Here is a 21,785-nt window from a genome sequence, read left to right as displayed (position 1 = left end):
CTGGGTACAGGCTTAATTATGAAAGTCTCTGATGAGCACAGAAATGCTATGGCAAAGATCCAGGAGAGAGAAGGGAAGTGGAACAGTACTGACTGGAAACCCAAAAGATCCAGTCGAGGAGACTTTGAAAAGCTGTGCGGCTGAGGCAAGTGAAGGGAAGAGCGACTGGAAGCTTCCATATGGCAGGGAGAAGGAGAGTTACAGAGAGGAAACTTAAAATGGGAAAAAACAGGGCTGTACTGAAAGATAGCTGACATCAGTAGCCTGGTCCGACCCTTGGTCACACCCTACACCCTGACACCCCCATTGACTCTCCTGTCCTAATCATCCCATCACTAATAAACCTTTTGGTTGCTTTTCTGTCTCCGGCCCCACAGTTGTGAAATGAGCTCCATGGGCATAATCTCTTGTTATCTAATGTAAAGTAATTTGCAGACTGTGCAGACTGAAGCACACTCCTCATTTTCAGTAATCTATTTTACCTTGTTTCCTCCTACTCAGACCAACTGGCAGAGACACACACTCACATGGCTCCAACAACTGAGTGTTATATTACACACAGCAGGCACAGTGCGGGTATCGCATTTATTTATTTAACTCTTGTGACACAATACATGGATTTAACTGTCAACTGACTATATTTTACATTTACATTTACTTTTTTTAAAAACTCTACCAATAAGGATTTATATATATATACAGTGGGTACGGAAAGTATTCAGACCCCTTTAAATTTTTCACTCTTTGTGTCATTGCAGCCATTTGCCAAAATCAAAAAAGTTCATTTTATTTCTCATTAATGTACACTCAGCACCCCATCTTGACAGAAAAAAACAGAAATGTGGAAATTTTTGCAAATTTATTAAAAAAGAAAAACTGAAATATCACATGGTCATAAGTATTCAGTACACCAGAGAAATAGAACCTTATATATATATAAGACTGTATGGTACATCCCCTTGGGAGGGAGAGAAGACAGTGAAGACAGTGAATGTAAAGCACTGTAAACAGTCGCTGTGGCACCGGTTTCAGAGCTGTAGTCGGTACCTGCTGCCCGCCCTGCAGACTGGCATGTGGCTCACATGTGGCAGGCAGGGGGCTAATGTGTTGGCTCCTGTTGTATCGCTCACCTGTAAAGAAGTGACAGGACACTGCGGAGGTAGAGAGAGAGAGCAGCAGTCACCTCCACATGAATCTTCACAGCAGCAGCTTCGTATCAAAGGACCACACTGTGCGCTCACATAAATGCTGAAGCAAATAATTCACACTGCAGTTTTTGGTGAGGAACTACAGGTGTTGCTTGGGTGAAAGGCTAAACACAATATACTTATACAACGTGATGTGTGGTGATATATGATGTGTATTCTTTAAATATACATAATGTCAATCACAACAACACTGCAGCCACACTTAAACCACTCTTCTTTATCTTTTGCTGCAAATGTGTGCAGCAGGCAAAAGCTCTTGGGTGGAGGCTCACTCATACTGGGGCAGGACACAGCTGACGTCTCCAGCTGGCTTCTGACAGCCTAATATATTTGTCTGGCTTCCAGCCTGCAACTCCACCACAATTAGTTAATACTTTCCATACTGAGGGATAATGAGTTGGTGGTGAGAGGAGTGTGGGCTGAGAAAAATAACATTTTGTAACTCACTGTGGGTTTGGATGCTCTGTCTGTTTAATGTTGTTTTTATTCTGCTCAGTGCATTAGCAGTTCTGAAGGACTAATGCTGTTATTAACACGGTGCCGGTATCAGGAGGCAGAATGAAGAGTTATCTATTGGAGTACAAGTTAAAAAAAAAAAAGGAATTTACTGTGATTGCACGAACAGAGGTTAGAAGTAGATAAAACACTTTATTGATCCCTGAAGAGAAATTTTCACATTACGGTGGCCATAATTAGGAATACAAAAAGTTTTACAATTATATTCTAAAAGCTAAGTATCACTGTGCATTGGAGCTCATTCTTATTCAGCAGTGTTTTTTTTTTTTAACACTTTATCTCTGGCATAGGGTGTTAATTTCAAACAAGCTCTTATGGGATATAGTTGATGGATCAACAACACATATGGTCATTTCAGTTGTGCCATGCTGAAATCTCAGTTGCTGGTTAATAATGGTGGTGATCAAGGTGATAATTTTAATTGAGAATGGGGCCAGTATCAGGTCACTGTCAATTGACCAAAACAGGATTATAATTGGGGACAATACATTTATTATACACTATATAATACAGATCTAACAAAAATAGATCTACAGTTTAAGTGTTCATTAAAAGTGATTAACTACAGCATATGTAATTTTTGGGCAAGCCAATAGCCAGAAGCTTAATAGGCAAGAGTAATGATGTTTAATGTACCTGCTGACCTGCCCATTCTTCTTCTGCCCATAACTTAGAATCATCAAGTTTGAGTTAGTGAAGAAGAAAATAAGTCAGAGAAAGACATCGAACAGTGCAATATACCAGAGTGAGTGAATTATCAGATCATCAAAGAGACCACAAACAAACAGTCATCCAACAAAAGCTGATGAACATCAGTCAGCCTCTCTGTGTGCCCGAGTAGTTGTAGCATTTATTTTAAAGACATCAACTACTATGACACAGTTGTGATAGGAATAAGAACATATCCTTTTAAAGCCTGTTAATCACATCTTGTTAGCGAGTCTCCTATCACACTCTCACATGCTCAGAATGTGCCTGAAGAGCTGCCGTATTCAAAATGAATTAGTGCTGAAAATGTAGGACCTGGATTAGCTGAAAGGAGAAAAAAGAAAAGAAAGGGTACAGGATTCAGTGTGTAAAAGGAAAAAGAGAATAGCAGAGTCTTGCAGCATTGACCTATCTCTGTTCCACTTTCCCTGCTCTATGGTTAGAAGCTGGAGAGCAACTGGGCCCTGTGCTACAGCCTTTATTTAGCCTCACTGTTGCCTGCTGTGAAAACATCATTATTAGCTGATGGGCAAAAGCAGAAAGTGTGTAAATAGTCTTCTAAGCGCTGGCGGCCTGCAGCAGTTATCACTACAGCTTAAAATGTGATGCATAAATAGAGCAGTAATCAGGGATTTGGGGATTGGGCTTTATATCGAGATGCTGACTGTTGAGTTGAATTCTCTGGATTAGCACTGCTAGTTATATTGTACAGCTCTGACACAGATTACTTGTAATGGATTCTGCACTAAATGTTTTTCTTCAAACAATTTTGAGTCACTCTAACATCTTCTTCTTCTTTTGCCCTTAAATATGAAACATTATTTTTTTGATTAAAAAATTAATAAATCATTAATTTCTTTCAAAGTCCAAAAAGACTTTTATTTTCTATTTATTTTATTTGAGATCCTAACAAGGGAGGAAAAAAAAATCCCCATCACCTATGAGGCCTCCATTTCCCACAGAGCAGGCCTGTGATTCACATGTTCACATCACAGCCCCCAGGTAGCAACAGCAGACCTGTGGCTGGCCTCAGCCTTTTATAACAGTCTATTTTTTTGCTCTGCACCAGATAATGACCTTCACCATACTGCTTCATGATGATAGCTATTACAGATGAGTCATGGGTGACTGGCTGTTTATGTTTGCCATCTATCTCTCCCTCTGTCTGCCCCATGCTCTCCTTCCATCGCAGACACAGGCACGCACACTACACACACACACACACACACATACACACACACACACACGCACGTACACATACACACACACGTACACACATTCACACACAACTAGGCACACATTTGCTTTGCATGGAAGACATGCATTCATTTAACAGAAATAACTGCAAACAGGGACAGTGCTAATGCATTTTTGCAGCAGTACACAGTGCCATACATCAGACAGACGTTAACTGAGTCATACCAGCAACAAAAAGATATCTCAGGTAGCAACATTAGCACCAAAGTTAGACTGACAGGTCTGGGTACTGTACAAAACCATGTTTTGTCTGTTTTAAATGTTCCAACTCAAAATGTCTGCTGCTTTTAAATCCGTCTCTTTCAGCCAGTGCAGTACAGAGGCTTTATAGTATATGTATGAATGCATCAAGTATGTTAATAATTAGATGGAGCTTAATGAGCTAAAATACAAATGTGTTAAAACAGATAATGAGATATGCACATCATCTAAAATCAGCAGTGGGCAGCACACATTTGGTGGTTTGACATAATTTAAAAAAAAAAAGAAAAGCAAAACACTGAATTTAATAGAGATCAAGCAGGGATAATGAGAGGATCACACATTTGAACCATTTCTCATTAGAGCCATTTATTCAGTGATGAAAGAGGGAGCTGTAGAAAATGTCATTAATCCATGAACCACCAATATGACTGGAATTTTAATTCAGTGCTGGCATGGCAAAAAACAGCTTCAAATCATATCATCTGTGCTTTTCACAAGACCCACATACGAAAAGAATGTTGTTTGTGACAGTTCTGGTTTAGAAATGTGTCACTCAGATATAAAAGCCCTCACTCTCCCTTGATTTTCATCCAATTTTTTTTGTCCACCACTGAACTATATATCTATATACTGTATTTGCTTTCTTTTTTCCCTTTATATATATATGTGTGTGTGTGTGTGTGTGTGTGTGTGTGCGCGTGTGTATATGTATGTATGTGCCAGCCATTTCTAATCTCTCGATTAAAAGCCGAACGCTTATCTCATAAAAACAGACATCCAAATCAATCACAACATCAGCTGCTAGCTCTCTCTAAAATAATGAAAGGGAAAATACACTGCTTAGAACAGACAGCACTTGGCTCTTGTGGAAGAATGGGGGAATAATTTGTCTCACATTTCCCATCTGCGATGAGACATTTGGTGAGTGCGAACTGAAGGTTGAACCAAGAACATTAACGCGTTTGGAGTGACAAGAACCCATCATCAACAAACAGGGTCGTAGGGGCATTTGGTGTAGATGATCAAAATCCCACTGTGTGTAACAAGAGAAGTAACTGGACACATTAGCAACACCTTTAAACACAGGTACTGTGTTCGAATGCAATGCTGTAATGTTTGAATGCAATGCTTCTGATCCCGCATGTTCTTATCACTTTCTAATATAGCAGTGCTCTTAAGAAAATTTTTTAAAAAAAGTTATTGCTTTATTAATAGTTAGTGAATGACCTATTGGTTCTTCAGAGGCCAACAGTTATACATCATTAGATGAGGACTGGTGTTCATTCTCCTCCTGCATGACACTGGCTTTGACTTTTTGGGTTTTAGCTTTAGTTCATTATGCAGACTCCCTTAATAGAGTACACAGACACAGACATTGTTTTTTAAATGCAATATTGGTTTTACTGAGGTTTGCAGAGAAAGTTACTTGTTAATTCTTTTCATAATTTTGGTTGGTTTGCTGCAGGATGAGACTGAGGTGGAAATGTGTGTGCTTAATTTGCACTCCAGTGTGGATCAGGTCAGCTCGGTCACAGGTCCCTCATGACCTGCAGCTTTTTGTCCCTGATGTGCTGGAGGAGAATCTTCCCTCTCTGCTCCACCATCTGAATGAGAGGCCTGAGGCCACTGGTGCCACCTTGGCTGTCCCAGAATTCCCTGTCTGTGTAAAGAGAGCGTAGAAGAAGACTTTCCAGACAGCCTGACTGGAGCAGTGACACTGCTTTCTCTGGAAACCTGACAAGACAAACAGCATTAGACGTGAAGTATTGTAGTCTCAAAAATGCAAAATATATAAATCATCTTTAAATGCAGAGGCTGCCCTTGCATCTGACAACTTTTGCAACAAGCCACCAAGTGGGTATCACTTAATGCGGTGACTGGCCACAAGATAGTACACAAGATATGAGTCTCTTAGATCATTTGCAGTATCAATCTGTTGTATGTTATAGCTTAGAGTTTTAAATGATGTTTCTAGAAAAACTACATTTTTGTTTGTATGGCAGATGGCTCTAAGTACTTTTACTATTCTAAGCCAGTCAGTGGCTCAAACCAGTGTTGCAGCAAATTTGGAACATTTGGGAGATTTTGCATTGTACTAGACACAAAACATTACTCTATAATTGCAGATTTGCAATTCTAGTCTATATGATTTGAAATTTGTCGCTCTATTTTATGTGTGCACATGTTTATACCTATGACTTTTTAACTAGTTATTTCTAACACATTTTCATATTTTATACTGAAGATTCAACCTCAAGCCAGCATGCTAAAAGAATGCAACTATATATGTACAACTCCAGGGAACAGCCTCATTTTCAGGTCATACAAACAATGTATTAAATCTAAACCAAATAGAACATTTAGACTTGAGCAAAATTCATATAGAGAAAATGCATCGCAAAAAACAAATGACATGAGCTACTCTTCAGCACCATTCCAATTTCCATAACCAATTCTTTCTTAATTGGCATCAAAATTATTCAGTGATGAAAAATAAGACAAGATTTTAATATCCTATTTCCATGCAGTTTCAAGATCAGGCTTAAGATATTTAAGAGCATTTTAGTAATCTGCACTGAAGACAAAAGGGACTTTCTGTTGGATCTGATTCATTAAACATACTGACTAGCGGGCCAGTTCAATACACACTAATCTAATCAGACAGACATTGTAACAAAACTCTGACATGCTGCAAGTGGACATCTCTGTGCTATTAGCTGTTGCTAATGTTGACTAGGGAAATATGTTGTTAGATATGATTTCTTTTCTCCTGAAACATTTCCTTACGCCAATGTTTCTTCCTGCTGTGAGACCAAATGAGTTTCTGAAAAAAAATAAAGTCTCCAATTTGCACCATCCTGGCCTTAAATAGTACTTTGTACTCACTCATCAATGCCTTCAACCAGCCTGAAGTTGAGGTTGTCAGTGGACTGTTGTGGTCTGCCCGCGTTGTCAATGAACACCAGTCTGGACGTATCTGCCTTCCTCACCTGAACACACACATATACAAAAAAGCACAGGTGGCACATGAGCACTGCTCTTTTTCTGCTTGTCTTTATGCGCATGTGCTGTTAATTTTTATTATTGATTTGAATGCTTTTTAACACTCTTCTTTTTCTATCCTTAAAGTAAAGTGCTCTGAAAAGAATTACAAGTTTTAAATATTTTATTATTAGTTAGTCCAATAATAGACAAAAAAGTCTACATGAAGAATTATATCATGCTGTGAAAGTGATATGTGCACACAAACTAATAATGTGTGCTAAATTAACAGGTAAGACAGGATGGACCCATGTTTTCATGTTGTTTACGCCAAATTCTGACCATACCATCTGAATGTCCGCTGAAATCGAGACTCATCAGACCAGGCAATGTTTTTCCAATTTTCTATTGTTTAATTTCCAGTTTCCTGCTCTTAGCTGACAGGAGATGCACCAGGTGTAGTCTTCTGCTGCTGTAGCCCATCTGCTTCAAGGTTCAACATTCAGAGATGGTAATCTACATACCCTGGTTGTCCTTCTGGTCTCGAACCAGTCTGCCCATTCTGCTATGACCTCTGACATCAACAAGGCATTATCATCCACACAACTGCTACTCATTGGATATTTTCTCTTTTTCGGACGATTCTCTGTAAACCCTAGAGATGGTTGTGCATGATGATCCCACTAGATCAGCAGTTTCTGAAATAACAACCATGCCATGTTCAAAGTCACTTAAATCCCCTTTCTTCCCGATTCTGATGCTCAGTTTGAACTTCAGCAAGTCGTCTGGACCACGATTACATGCCTAAATGCATTGAGTTGCTGCCTTGTGAAGGCTAATTAACAAATATTTTCTTGTTCATTTTCCACACACATAAAGTAAACATCAGCTACCTTGTCCTTTGCCTGAGAATATTTAATTTTTCTTTGTGCCATTACTACAAATAAAGTGAAAACACCTTAAAGGTATTGTAGTGTTTCACGACAAAAAAACATTTGATTATGGCATTAAGAAAACAAAACTAAGCAATACTGCTTACTGTCAGTGGATTTTAAATTACATTAGTCTTCTTTCAGTACTGACCAGAATGTGAACCAGCAGTAGGTCCTTGGTGTTGCCACACTTTGTGTGCAGCAGGTTCTCCACACAGACTTCTGTTGGCCCAGGTGTGAAACCACAGCAGTACCTGTCCAGGCGGTCGTTTACCTGCACACACACAAAGAATATATTTGGTTTTGACAGTTTGACATTAATGTGATATTTGTTGCTGTTGGGAGTCTTAAAATGAGAACATGGCAAAATCCTACTTTTATGGAACCTTTCCCCCCTGGTTTTATCTCTCCAGCTGCACTAAAACACTCTTTTATGTTGATGTTCATATGCACCATGCAAGGAATATTTAATCTATATTTGTATTTATAGTTCACAACGTCTAAAAGGAACACTGTGATTTAACATTGATGAAAGATGCAAATACATTATCTACCAACTAAATGGGTAACTTTAACTATGGCCGGTAATTTAATTACAAAGGAATCTACCTAAAACTTCAAATTTCTTAGACTACAGTTGTAACGATGACAACCAATTTTACGATTATGTATCATTTGTTGGCTTGACATGAATGTATATAAATACAGGAAATACCATTTGTGTAGTTGCTTGAACAACCCAGCTTCATCATGTCCCACTCCACTTCTCAAACCAAACCTACACCATCGTACCAATGACGTGAAGTGAAATAAAAATTAGAAAAACAGCAAAAAACACCCAAATGACTTTCAGCTTTTTCTTAATCCTCACTGGCTTCCACTGTAAAGCTTGTTGAAAATAAGAGCCAGCATTGGCTCATCATCCCGGTCGGAGCTCTGTTTTTGGCTCACGCACTGTCAGATAACTGCAATCTCTTGCAGTTAGCAGTATGAGAACAGATGAAACCCACACAGACATTTAGCCTTGCTGGGGATGTAAACTCACAAGCGAAACAAACGAGGACACTTTCAATGACAAGGAAAAACAAAGGTTTACAACCAGGATCAGATGATACTAACATGGTACTTTGTATAGATACTGATACTAATAAAATCAATGCTTGGATCTTCATTATTTACTAATCTGCTTGTTTGGCCCAGTCATCTAATGATTTCATACCCTGGATTATCACAAAAAAAGATGACAAAATCCAAAGTATCTCAGAAATTGCACAATTATTTAATAGGAATACTATAATTAGGCATACATAATCATTTTTCCCACCTAGTTTATTTAAAAGTAAAAGTAAAGAAGCATGTTATTTAAATATTTTGGTGATAGCAGGCTTATACTACAGTTTAAAGTGGCTAACCCTGAAAAAAACAAGCAGTTGCTGGGTAGGTCAAAACTCTTGCAGGCTGCTGTCGAGATTCACAAGCTGTAGTGAGTTCTCCTGATGAAATAATTAACAATAGGAGAGGACCTTATCAGTCCTAGAGCCATGTGAATTACTCCCTGGTGCTAAGGTGAGAGACTGACATGCCATGAAGCAAAAAAGTCCAGCCTTGATTTGACTTGTCCTGGGGTCACTTGTGGGGTTTGATGTTTTGTAAGAGTTGGTGGGCTTGCTCTCTGTCTGTATGTTGTATGTGTGAGGTTTGCGTGCATCAGTGCACTTGTGCATGGCATTGCAACTTAAAGGCCACAAGTGCCCTCGGGTGTTTTTTGTGTGTGTGTGTGTGTTTGTATGGCAGAGGAGGTGTTTGTGTTTCGTTGTGCAGTAAAGCTGCACTTCTACTGTTTCTTTTGACTTGTGTGGTGCTTTTAGGAGACTTCTCACCCTTCTGGCACATTTCACTCCCACACTGGAATACTCTGGTTTTGAGTTTGGTCCAGAAGTCTTGTGGAGACTGAGCCAATATTGACTTACACTTCTGCTGAGCACCAGCAAGCCTCAGGGAGAGACAAGTGGTGCTCTGCTGTGGTCAGAGTCAACACAAAATCAAAGTGGAACTAACTGTAAACTGTGGAGTCTGATTTGTTGAAAAACACACATATGACTGCTGTCTCCATGTTGAAACCACATTGCACTGATGATGTTCAGTCCTCACAGGCTCACAACCAACATAAAACCAGAATATACATATAAATATAGTAGACATTAAATTACTTTAAAACACAAACAATTGCACAAATAAATAAGAGCGTGTTAAACATTACATTAAGATGTACTGACAGTCTATTTAACCTTGTTTAAAAAAGATACTACTGTGGGCATATAGAGTTCTTATAAGTTCTTTTTTAGCCAGTGGTACTAGACAGTGGCAACTGCCTGATAGAGGCAGCTGAAAACGATGATGAAGATTATGTGAAGAATTCCTGACAATGACGTCTGTCCTCCTTTTCAATGCATAGATATAAAGGTCTGAGAGTTGAGTTTGACTAGTGCCAGTTTTTCTCTTACTACTTACACTGCAGAGGCTGCACCTTCTCATTGATTTTACAATCTGCAGTAGTAGGCCCTAAGAACGGCGAGGGCCAAACTGTCATGGGCCATCAGAGAGGTAAAGCGCGCACACGCCCAGAGAATCCAGAGTCACTTCAAGGACAGCAGTAACATAATCACCTGCCTGCAACAGTGATGTCTCCCTTCCGGATGCACTAAACAGCTTCTACGTTCAGTTCGAAATGCAGAATGACATGACAGCGAGGAACACCACCCCTCCTCCCAGTGACCAGGTGCTGTGTCTTACCACTGCTGATGTGAGGAAAGTTCTACACAGAGTCAAGCCACGAGAAGCTGCTGCACCACAAGACATTCCTGGCAGAGGATGTGCTGACCAGCTGGCAGATGTTTTTACTGACATCTACATGTCTCTGAGCTATGCCGTCATTCCCACCACCATTGTCCCCATGTTGACGAGGTCCCCTGTGTCCTGTCTCAGTGACTACCGTCCTGTTGCACTCACATCCATCATCATGAATTGCTTTGAGTGGCTCGTCATGACGCACATCAAGACCCTGCTGCCCCCTTCACTGGACCTGCTGCAGTTTGTGTATCGACACTAAGGACTTCTACCCTATTTTTTACCCTTTTTTTTTTTAGTACTTTGGCTTATCATGTGACTACTACATATGTGTTAATTTACTGTCATTTTGGCACTCTTGGCACTGGTGACTCAATTGGAGATTATTGTGCCGCAAAAGTTAAAACATTTATTTTTGTGTTAAACTATAACTCCTAGCGTAACACAAGTTAAAATGCTATAGTGAATATTTCTAAATGCAGATTATAAAGTATGCAGCCAAAACAAATTTTGGAGTGAGCGTCGGCATGCAGGCAACCCGAGAGAGGAGGAGGACATGCTCCCCCCACCCCCTCCCAAAATTCATGCTTTAGAGTGGAAGTCTTGCCACTGACAACAATGATAAGACTATGTATGTCAGTATGTCCAGCTGGTCCAAACCTTTCCCATGGCCCTGTTAACAGCTTCCATCCATCCATTATTACTGCTGTCCAGGTTCACAGGGGTCTTGAGCCAATCACAGCTGGCATTGGGTGACAGGTGGGATACACCCTGGACAAATCACCAGTGTATCACAAGGCTGACACATAGAGACAGAGAAACACTCACATTCACACCTAGAGGCAATTTAGAGCCACCAATCAACCTAAGGCCAACCCCCATGTGTTTGGACTGTGAGAGGAAGCTGGTGTACCCAGAGAAAACCCCCTCACACATGGCAAGAACATGGCATGGGCTCAAGCAAGATTCAAACCTGTAACTTCTTGCTGTAGTTACCAGTGCTAACCACCACCCCACCATTTGACTATAATCACACTTTCATCTAATTTCAACTGAGTCCATTATAAACATGCTAAGCGTGCTGATTTTGGGTCAATTCGTCCTCACAGCTGCAGCAGGAACTGCTACTTTATAGTTGTCTTGGAGCAGTATACCTTTCATTTTCAAACCTGCACTCAAATTGCCACCTTATCCTCAGCTCTCCCAGCCTCCCCAGGGTGTCCTCCACTGCCTGTGGGTGTGAATGAGTGAGCATGTCCTTCACACTACTCTTTCTGTGCCTTTGGTGTTAGGTTTCCTGCTATCAGAGCCTTGGGAGGTGTTAAGGGAGCAGGTAGGAACAAGTGTTCAGAGACATGCTCATCGGCTCTCAGCAGATCAATAGGAGGCTATTAGAGCTTGGCCCTGTTACAGGGATTGACTTCTGGCAGTGAGGGGGAGAGCTGCCTCATGGGTTATTCATTTTCAATCTCACACACAATGTAGATGGGTGTTAGATACGCATTCCATCTCAGTGTACAGACAGAACAATGCAGGACAAAATTACTACTAGGTTTTAAAGTCAGTGAGATGGTGCAGCCTCTGCAGTGTAAGTAGCATGTGTCACAGTGAACTCAACAATGAGGTGATGAAATGTGAAAAATAAACAGTAAAATGTTCAGCAGTACCCCTGCTGAAGACTCAGCCTGAAATACATTTACACTATGTGGTCATGTATGACAGCAGGAGTAAGTGTGTGCAAATACACCAAAATAACATGCTTATCAGAGTCATGGCAGTTACACTGAAAACAGCGAGAAATGCCTTATAACAATACCTGTGCTCCTGTGGACTCAGTTCATCACAATAAATTCATTTTGATCCACTCGGTCCTTTAAAGTGTGGAATTTACAAAGATAGAATGATAAAATATAATGGGATACATGACATTGCTCTGAAATAATGGCTTGTTTTTCCAAAACGTAAATGACTTGATTAAAGCAGGCTTGGACTCACACACTGTTTAAAATGTGGTTATTTTATGTTCATTGATCAATACGTTAATCATAAGTCATTACAGTTAGTAATCCATTAGCCAAGCCCAGCTGACACTGGATGAAAGGCAGGGTACAGATCATAAATCTATCACTGGGTTGACACATAGAGACAGAGAAACACTCACATTCACACCTATGGACAATTTAGAGTCACCAATTAGCCTAATACCAAACTACAGGTCTTTGGACTGTGGGAGGAAGCTGGAGTACCTGGGGAAAACATGCAAAGTCACATAATGGTCAAATCAGATTTGAACCTGGGACCTTCTTGCTGTGAGGTGACAGTGTAGAAATTACTGCACTGCCATGTCAGGTAGCAGCTTTCATTTGTTAAAGGTTCAATGTGTATTATTTAGAGCAATCTTTTAGCAGAGTAAGCATGTATAGGAGTTTAGCATGTAATATAGTATTCATAAATATGTTATCATTATATATATATATATATATATATATATATATATATATATTATATCATTCTGAATTTCTCCAATGGGGGATGAATAAAGTATCTATCTATCTATCTATCTATCTATCTATCTATCTATCTATCTATCTATTAATGAATGAACGTGAATAATGAATAAATGTATAAATAAATATAAATCTATCTATCTATCTATTAGTGGGTAATCAATGGAAAATATCAACTATTGCATTTTCTTAATCTAAGAATGAGTTTTTTAAATCTACATAAGGAGCAGGTGTCCTGTCCTATGAAATTCTATGTTAATTCTGTGAAAATTTCACAATTCACAATTGTAGTGGACACTGGGTGAGAGGTGGGATATACATCATCAGATACACTGATATATAAAGACAGGCAAACTTTCACACTCATATTAACACTGTCAAGCAATTTAGAGTCACCAATTAACCTAAGACTCAGCTTCCCATTGACAGTCCCTATTTCTCTCGCTTTGCTGAATCATCTCCTGTCTGTGCTGAACTAAGCTCCTCAGCTGAAGCCTGTGCTAGTCTAAGTTCTGTGTAACACTATTCTCTGACTATCTAGTTCTGCTAAATAAAGCCTTTTGTTCCTGAGCTCCTCTGTGTGTGTCCTACATTTGAGCCTAGCCTAAAAACCTCAGTCTGACATAACCTAATGTAGAGTATGTGACTGTGGGAGAAAAAAAACTGTGGGGCAGTGACCTGCACACTCAATTTACTCACCTTCAGTGTTCCTCATCCCTCCTAACATCTCTTGTCTGGGCTGTTCTCTGGACCCATTGTAGGAAGTTCGGGATAAGGATGAGGGGATGAGGTTCAAACCATTAGTCATTAGTCATGACCACCACCACCCACCTCTTATAGGACACCCTGTCTGGTGATGATGATGATGATGATGGTGATATCATTATTATTGATAATAAGGATCTATTTATCTATCTATCTACTGTATTTGCATCCTGAGCTCCAGCTGTCAGAATATTTTTTCTTGAAGCAGAACTCAAACATGACTTTCTCTGGATAATCATAAATATTTCTAGTTGTGTAATGAGGATTATATTGGAGATCTTAGACTATACTTTGATGCAAGCAGACGGACCATTACTTTTCTCACGGTATTTGTAATAATGGCTTCACACTGTGTCATATGATATGAATAATTAAATGCAACCCTTTCAAACTCTAATAGACCAAGCGCGCTGTAGTATTGGAAACAGCGCTGTTTTTGAAAATACAGTGAGAATGCAACATTTAAAAATTTCCTATTTGGTAGAGTTCAGTAAACCGAGCTGTCTCCAAATCATTTTTATTCTTCAGCCCTCACTGTGTCATGTGATGCAGTGTGTCAGTGAGGGCCAAGCTTTCCTGAGGTGTTGTCATTGCACTGTGCCTTTGTAGAGAGGTGCTAAATCATAGTAAAAGTGAGGGATTGTGTCATGCTGTACAGTTGCAAAGTCAGCTTTCTTCTTACAGTAAAACGAATCCCAAATGTGGGGCCTTATTTTAATCATTCCTCAGGGGTTCTAAAAAAGCTCCTGATTTTCATTTAAATAATGTGACTCTCAGTCTCTACTGAGAATTCATGGCCGCACACTGGGGTTTGTTCTTAAGCATCACTAGAGCAGTGTGTTTCATTATTACAGTAAACAGAAAAAAACCTTGAACGGTCCCGACTGAACTGTTCTTAAAAGGCTAATGTTAGGGTGCCTACTTATTAGTCTATCATTTGGGTTAAATGGCCACATGGAAGCTGTAATGAAGAAAAAAAAAAGACTGCCTTCATAAATTAGAAATTTGTCTTTGGAGAGACTTGTCTGCCTCTTTAGTGGTTAATAATCCTGATGTGATTTACTGTCACACATTCACTGTTGACAGGCCTGCTATATATATTAGCAGTTCCAAAAATCAGTAATGTTTAAATGTTGCCCCCCTGGATTAGCAATTGTAGCCAGGAATGTACCTAGTGTGCTTTTTTGTAATGGCTGTGTGAAAGGGAATTAAAAATTCATCGTTGGGCCCATATTAATTGACCTTACAGTACTAGCCTTCATAGGAAGAAGAAACTGGTTGCACAGCATGAGTCAAAGTTCAACAAATGCACTACACAATAATAGAGTAAGTGAGCAGATGTGTAGCTGCTTTGTTCTTATCAGGGCTTTAGATGTAGTAGAGCAGTCAGTATCTTCACCTCTCTCGCTCACCTCCTCCTTTTTACAATGCCTTGTTATCTATACTTTATTGTCACCCTAGCAAATCCCCACATCTCTCTATCTGTCTATCTACTGTGTGCCATCGCTAATATCTGCGTCTTCACCAGAATGTCATTTAGCACAGAAACAACAGTTCTGGCAAAATCATTAGCAGCTGAAACCTGAAAAATGAGCTCTACTTAAAATATAAATCCAGTGACACCAACACACATGCATTCTCAGACATATAGACACAAGACAAAGCCATATACCCATTAATATCAAGACCAAGAGCTGCATTGGAAACTGACACACACTCCTACGCACACACAAAAATGCACATACAAACGCAATTCTTGCTGTGAGGTTTTCCATGTATTTTGCAATATGGGATCTCTCCCCATAGTGTCTGCAGACATTGCCAGAACTGTTGTCCATTTGTCGGCTGCATGCTTAGAATCCTACAATCCAGTGTGTCCCAAAGACGTTCTATGTGATTGAGGTTGTGTCATCATATGATGATTGATTGCACACCATCCACCAGCACACCTTCTTTGCCATGTGATTTGTGAATCCACCTGGATTTGTGTTTGGGGTTGTTGTCTTGCTGTAGGATGAAATTAGTGCCGATAAATTGCCTTCCTAAAGCAAGACGCTGCAAGATTGAATGATAGCCATGCTGATTGAATATCCCTGTGGAGATCTCTCAAAACACAACCAAACCATTACAAACTCCTTCCCTTCACTGGGTTAACACATTGAGGAATCATATTTTCACCTCTCACTTCATGGCAGGTCAGAGTTGACCCAGTCTTTTATGATGAGTGAGGGCCCTTTGAACTACACCTACTGATATTTTCAGTTTTTTGTCAATTGCTCCGAATATATAACTCTCACCTTTCAAAACTATCACTAGCTGTCATGTTTTTTATGAAATTTCCTCCATATTATTTTGGAAAAATGTCAAAAAATGTTCAAAAACTTCATGTTTTAACAGTTTATAAGAAAATTTACAAGACTTGTAGCAGATCAGTGTGGCACTAAAACTACATTGTAAAATTTGAGACTATTGAAGAAAATAGGTTAAGGATAAGGATATGCACTTTTGAATGAACTGTTATGAACAAAGAACTTGACATTGGTATTACTTACATATTTATTTCTCAAACTCTTTCACCGCAGAACATAATAATATCCACCAAGGCTGGTGTAGAGTTGGTGGTAAAATCCAAGATTCCAGTGGGTGGTGCAGACTCGCTCCCTCATTACTTAACTTGTTATGAAACAAAAACTACATCACATAAAGAATTATTTACAATTATTACACATGTTTTCAAATCTTTAGCCAACAGATAATCCTGTAGATATATTGACTATGTGTCAGGTGATGCTGTGGTCAGAAAATACAAATTTCAGCAGCAATCCATCATTGAAGTCTTAACAAGTAACATGCTGAGTTTACTGTTTGTTCCATTCTAGTGTTGAAAACATGTAGTCAGCATGTAATGAAGGCCTAACACCTTTCTTGATCACACTTTTGAGGGTTAGGGTTAGGGTTAGGTTAGGGTCTCTGTCTGCCTCAAAAACAAGATTTTAGAAAAGAATGGATGCAAATTCTATATAAAATTTATCATTCTATCTTTGCAACAACCATAATTGTTAGCATGTCGTACACAATGCACAACGTTGCTTGACTTCTAATCATGTGCTTAACTTGCACAACTAGTAGAAGCACATCAATGCTTGGCTCACTTGACAATGTTTTAAGTGCAGCACTGTGTTTCCAACATGTTTGTTGTCATATTAAATTTTTTGGGTGCAGCTGGACAGAAAGAGGTGGGGCACTGGAAGTTAACTTTTAGCTGGACAGATGGATGCAGCACTGCTGCACAGTCGAAAATAACAGCTATTGGTTTCCAGGGCAACCGTACAAAAGCTGTCATTAGAAACCGCCAACAATGCAACAGACACCAATGACATAATCACCATCAGTTGTGTCACTGGAGTAGCAAAGCCATCATATTGCACGCTTGGACTGCACTTTAAGTAAGAGAATCAGAGGAGTGGAATTCACTGCCATGTCATCAATCCACTCACAGTTGCTAAATTATCCCATCTGTTTGCATTAAGAGTGCTATTCCTCAAGTCCACACAGAGTATAACTGATTGTACAGTGGCAACTTATTTCCACATGCAAAAAGGATTATATGTTCAGGTTAATGGATAATTGCTGTTTTACATTACTGTGCATCATTATCATATAGTAAACATGGTCCATGAACACAGTTATTATTAAGTCACAATTAACTAGGTGTTTAGCTGACTGTAATATGTGTTAATGTATCAGTAGAATGTTAGCTTATTACATGCATGATTTTTATAGCCACACACATTTCTTTTCATGTTGCTTCTCATTTAGGTAACCCTCATTAGGAACTGTTTGGGATATGTTCTTCAGAGTTAGAGGATTTTTAAAAGCAGCTTGATGATAATTATATGTGCACTCAGATTGTCTCATTAAGCTGAATGTCTGATCACATGCTAAATTGAATGGCTCAGCTAGCAATTGACAAGAAACCAGACATGAGTCATTTCGATTCAGTCGTGTGTCTTTTCTGAATATAGAAGGAAGAAAAGAAGAAAAACTTCTCTTACCTGTAATAAGAAGTCAAAGAGAGCCAGTCTCCCCCACTCTGAGTGGTGAATTCCCACACAGGGTGCTGACCTCAGGTCCACTTCACTCCCACAGTGGACCTGCAAGAGCTTCTGGTACTGAACCCAGCTAAGTGGTACTGAGTTCTGGTCATTGTCTCTGTCAGTGAGGTGTTGAATATCCGGGTCCCACCACACAACAGGTCTAGGGGTGCCACTGATGTACCGGTAGGGTAGAATGTCACTGTGGAAAGTCCGCAACACTGCAGGGAGACTTCTGTTGAGTCCCAGCACTCTATCTAGGTGGAAAGCAAAAACTTCAAACCAGTCATCAGTGCGTTTGATCAGGGAGCAGCGGCCCTTCTGGCAGCGATCACTGTGGGTTTCTGGATGTCCTTGCCCAGGTCTATGTTGAGGTGAATCTTTCATCTGTGATGACTGCTGTGATAGAGAAATGAAGTTAGATTTGATTAGAAACTGTCTGTAAAATCAAGAATTTGTAGTGTTGTGGAAAGGTTTTAGGCAGTAAAAATACACAGGAGATGCTTTTAATATAAATTACATAAATAGTTCATTTATCAATTAACTTCATACTAAATCTGATTGGTATTTGCAGTATTTCGACTTTGCCCTTAAACCAGAAGCAGTTCTCTCTGGTTTGACCTGCACACAGTTCCTACTGGTCCTTTGCAGCACCTTGGAGAAGCTGCTGCCGAGCTCAGGAAAGCAAACAAACCACTGTTTTGTAGTGTTTTTTTTAATTGGAGAAAAAAAATTGTGATGATATTTGAAATTAGTCTAAAATACATTTTTTGAAAATATTAGCAAATTACTGTGGAATGACAATTTTAGTAATGTAAACCGTATTTATATATGTCCGTAGTATTGTTTAGCTTTTATGGATTATGTATCACTACATGTTCCATGTTGAGTCAACGGCTTAGTTCACTGTATTTTGCCAAGACTATTAATTTAGATACTCATTTACTTAAAATTTCATAATCAAAAATAGTCCCACAGTGTACCTTGTGTTGTGGATGAAGATCCAGAGCCACTTGGAGCACCTGTCCATGTGCAGGCACCCTGGCCTTGCTGACCACCTCACCCCCGGCTAGAAGCTCCATCTTCTGGATGTCATCCTCACTTAGCCATGGAAGAGGCCAGAGGTCTACACTGACCCTTATCCTCCTCTGGTCACTGTCTGGGAAGTGCTGCTCTGTAAAGCTGCGACACCAGCCTCTGCTTTCTTTTTTTATGGCTGCATTGGCTTTGGATGAATCCCTTCCCTGATCCAACCTCCCAGGATTCTTTTTTGCTTCAGGGAGATCCTTTGAGAGATTATGCTGTTTTCTGAGTTCTCTAGAATGCTTTTTCACAGCCTGCTGCTCCTCACTGACTTTGTCAGATTTCCCAGAGTGCTTTGTTGCTTGTCTGAGTTTTCCAAAAGCTAGGTTATGCTCAGCCAATTTTGTACTTGTATGGCTGCCATGAATTTGTGTGTCTGCATTCCTGTTTGCATGTCTGTACCCCCTACTGCCTGTTTGTCTGTCTGCAACTCGTCTGTCACTTGTTAGAGTATCAGCTCGGGCAGGGTTATTAGCTCTGCTCCTTTCAAGATGAATGTGCGTCTGTGCAGTGTGCTTTACCAAAGTATTGTGGCTGCTTTGCTCAATTCTATGCTTAGGTCCTGAGTTGCTGACTGGAAACTGTGGGACATGTCGAAGGCGATGACTGGTTGTTTGCTGAATGGTCTTTGCCATCTCCTTTCCTTCAGAGTCAATAATTTTCATTTTATGTTTACTTCTGTGTATAACTGTATGACTTTTTGCTTGCAGTGTCTTGATGCTGTTTGTGTCAGCCACAGCTGCATCCCCAAAACGCTGAGGTGGCATTTTGTGTTTAAATGTCTCCCTCCCAGTACTGTTATTCCAGATCGCACTATGGTGGAAAGGGAGTTGCTGCTGAAAGGCAGCGTCTTCAAGGGGCTCCATGACCCGGGACTTGGATGCGAGCTCCCCAGCAGAGCTCAGGGCCCGGGATGAACGTCTGTCAATGTTAGTAGGTGGCAACGGGAGGGGTAGAGTGAGTGTCATCACAGATATTGTGAGGAGAAGGAGGAAGAGTGGGGAGAGGAGGAGCAGCCACTTTTGACCACAGCAGATTTTTGACCAGACTCGCCAAGCCTGCAGAAGAAAAAAAGGACAAAATGAAAAATAAAAGCCAGACTCACTAGGGAGACCAAGTGAACCATGATTACAATGGAGTGGTACTATAAATTTCAAAGAGAGCATTTGAAAGGGGCGCTCAGATTCCTTTTGGGTTAACCAAAGGCTGCACTCAGATCTCTTGGCTTCAGGCATGTGGAAGGCAAATGTGTTCATGATTCACACTCTGCAAGAGGAAAGGGAGTAGAAAAAACAAACTGTGCTTTGGCACATTATTCTGCTCTGTTCTGTGATATCAGAATGTTGATGTGCAACCTTTAACTGTGTATTACCCAAAATGGAAATGAAAGAAAAAAAAGTGGGATTTTGGTGGGAAAAAGGGGGCAGAGCTAAACTATTCTGTTTATGCTACACAAATCTGAATATATGCTGTACAATATAAAGCCTGTGTCAGTTGCTTGTGTGTTTCCAATAGCTTAACAGCAGAATTGGACTCACCCAACTGAGACCAATACGACTGCAACATGCCCATAATTCAGTGTTGCACTCTGCACATAATGCACAGCAAGAGAAAAAGCAATATTTCACACAAGCTGTCACCGAACCAACACGGCTTACTGTATTCTCAGTGAGGGTTATATAAATTTGAATTTGCTGTAGGAATTCACAGTGCTGGCCTTATAATTGCAATGCAGTGTGACCATGTAGTTCCTGCCCTGTTCACATCTTTAAATTCAAATTATAAATTCAAAATAAAGCCTTCAAATTTTGACAAGTATTTCAGGGTTTGTAGGTGTTGAAGAAGTATTCACAGCATCTTTTACTTTATGTGACAGCAACCATTTGAAAAGAAACTACAGATAAAATTATGTTGAAAAAGGTTGACAGTTCCTCTACATACAGGGTGGCCTACCAAGGGAAAGATAAACAGAAATAATAATGAGTCTTCTTTTTATTTTCTAATAAATCATGCCTAAATGACACAAGCAGCTAAACTTGAAACAAACCAAGCTCTGCTCCAGACATATTTCAAAGGCAACAGTTTTCTCTTTGCAGGATAAAGCTGATAATTGCAGCCTCTCCACTTTGCTATTTCTTCTTCTGTCCTCCATTTAGGGAAGGCAGAATGAAGGAAAGTTTTAGACCCTTGAGACGTCTTTACCATCACAGAGCAGTTAACAACATTCCCAGATCCCTCCAGCTGTGAAAGGATTCTGTTATTTTTCTCCAGGACTGGAATGAACCAGGTTCCCTGTGTCGGCAACTTAAGTGTTGAGAGAGCCTGACATAGGACGCACACTTGTAAAAGAAGAGTAGGGTCCCAATGTGAGACTTGGTGTATCTGTCCGACCCAAACACATATTCAACCACTGTGGAAAATCTGATTTTTTAAACATTATAATACTGTTTCAAGATGCATGGGTTTCTTCTGTGGAACATATGTAATATCTTATAGAGGCTGCACAAAAAATACTAATTAGTCTGCAATCAGTCATATGTATGACATAGAGCAATTTACTGTCACCAATTAAATAATTTCTGTCAAGTCAAGTCGTTTTATTTATTTATTTATTTATGTATTTTTACTGTTTTACCAGAACAATATATTTAGAGCCATCTATTAGCAGAAATGAAATATAGC

At 39.8% G+C, this 21,785-nt stretch overlaps 1 protein-coding gene across 3 annotated transcripts; it reads right to left on the bottom strand.

Annotated features, from left to right (window-relative positions):
* Window positions 1-5,268: 5,268 nt before the first annotated feature.
* On the bottom strand, window positions 5,269-20,154 carry gask1a (golgi associated kinase 1A). Of its 3 annotated transcripts, XR_003294860.1 has the most exons (6): window positions 19,004-20,154; window positions 17,982-18,419; window positions 7,959-8,081; window positions 7,400-7,573; window positions 6,780-6,883; window positions 5,594-5,627 (listed from the first exon to the last, which is right to left on the bottom strand). XR_003294860.1 is itself a non-coding variant. In XM_026293769.1 (5 exons), exons 1-5 carry the CDS (start codon window positions 20,069-20,071, stop codon window positions 5,423-5,425), a joined length of 1,938 nt encoding a protein of 645 aa, XP_026149554.1. In that variant the 5' UTR covers window positions 20,072-20,154; the 3' UTR covers window positions 5,269-5,422. The 3 variants fall into 3 exon arrangements, 2 of the variants coding, with proteins under 2 accessions (XP_026149554.1, XP_026149555.1); XM_026293769.1 differs by lacking the exon at window positions 7,400-7,573 and having other exon boundaries at window positions 5,269-5,627; XM_026293770.1 differs by lacking the exon at window positions 7,400-7,573 and having other exon boundaries at window positions 5,269-5,627; window positions 17,982-18,416.
* Between the last annotated feature and the right edge of the window lie 1,631 nt (window positions 20,155-21,785).

Source organism: Mastacembelus armatus, chromosome 16, assembly GCF_900324485.2.
Source record: "Mastacembelus armatus chromosome 16, fMasArm1.2, whole genome shotgun sequence".
Classification (NCBI taxonomy): domain Eukaryota; kingdom Metazoa; phylum Chordata; class Actinopteri; order Synbranchiformes; family Mastacembelidae; genus Mastacembelus; species Mastacembelus armatus.
Note: the sequence above shows the minus strand (reverse complement) of the source record. Positions and strands in the feature narration are given on the sequence as shown.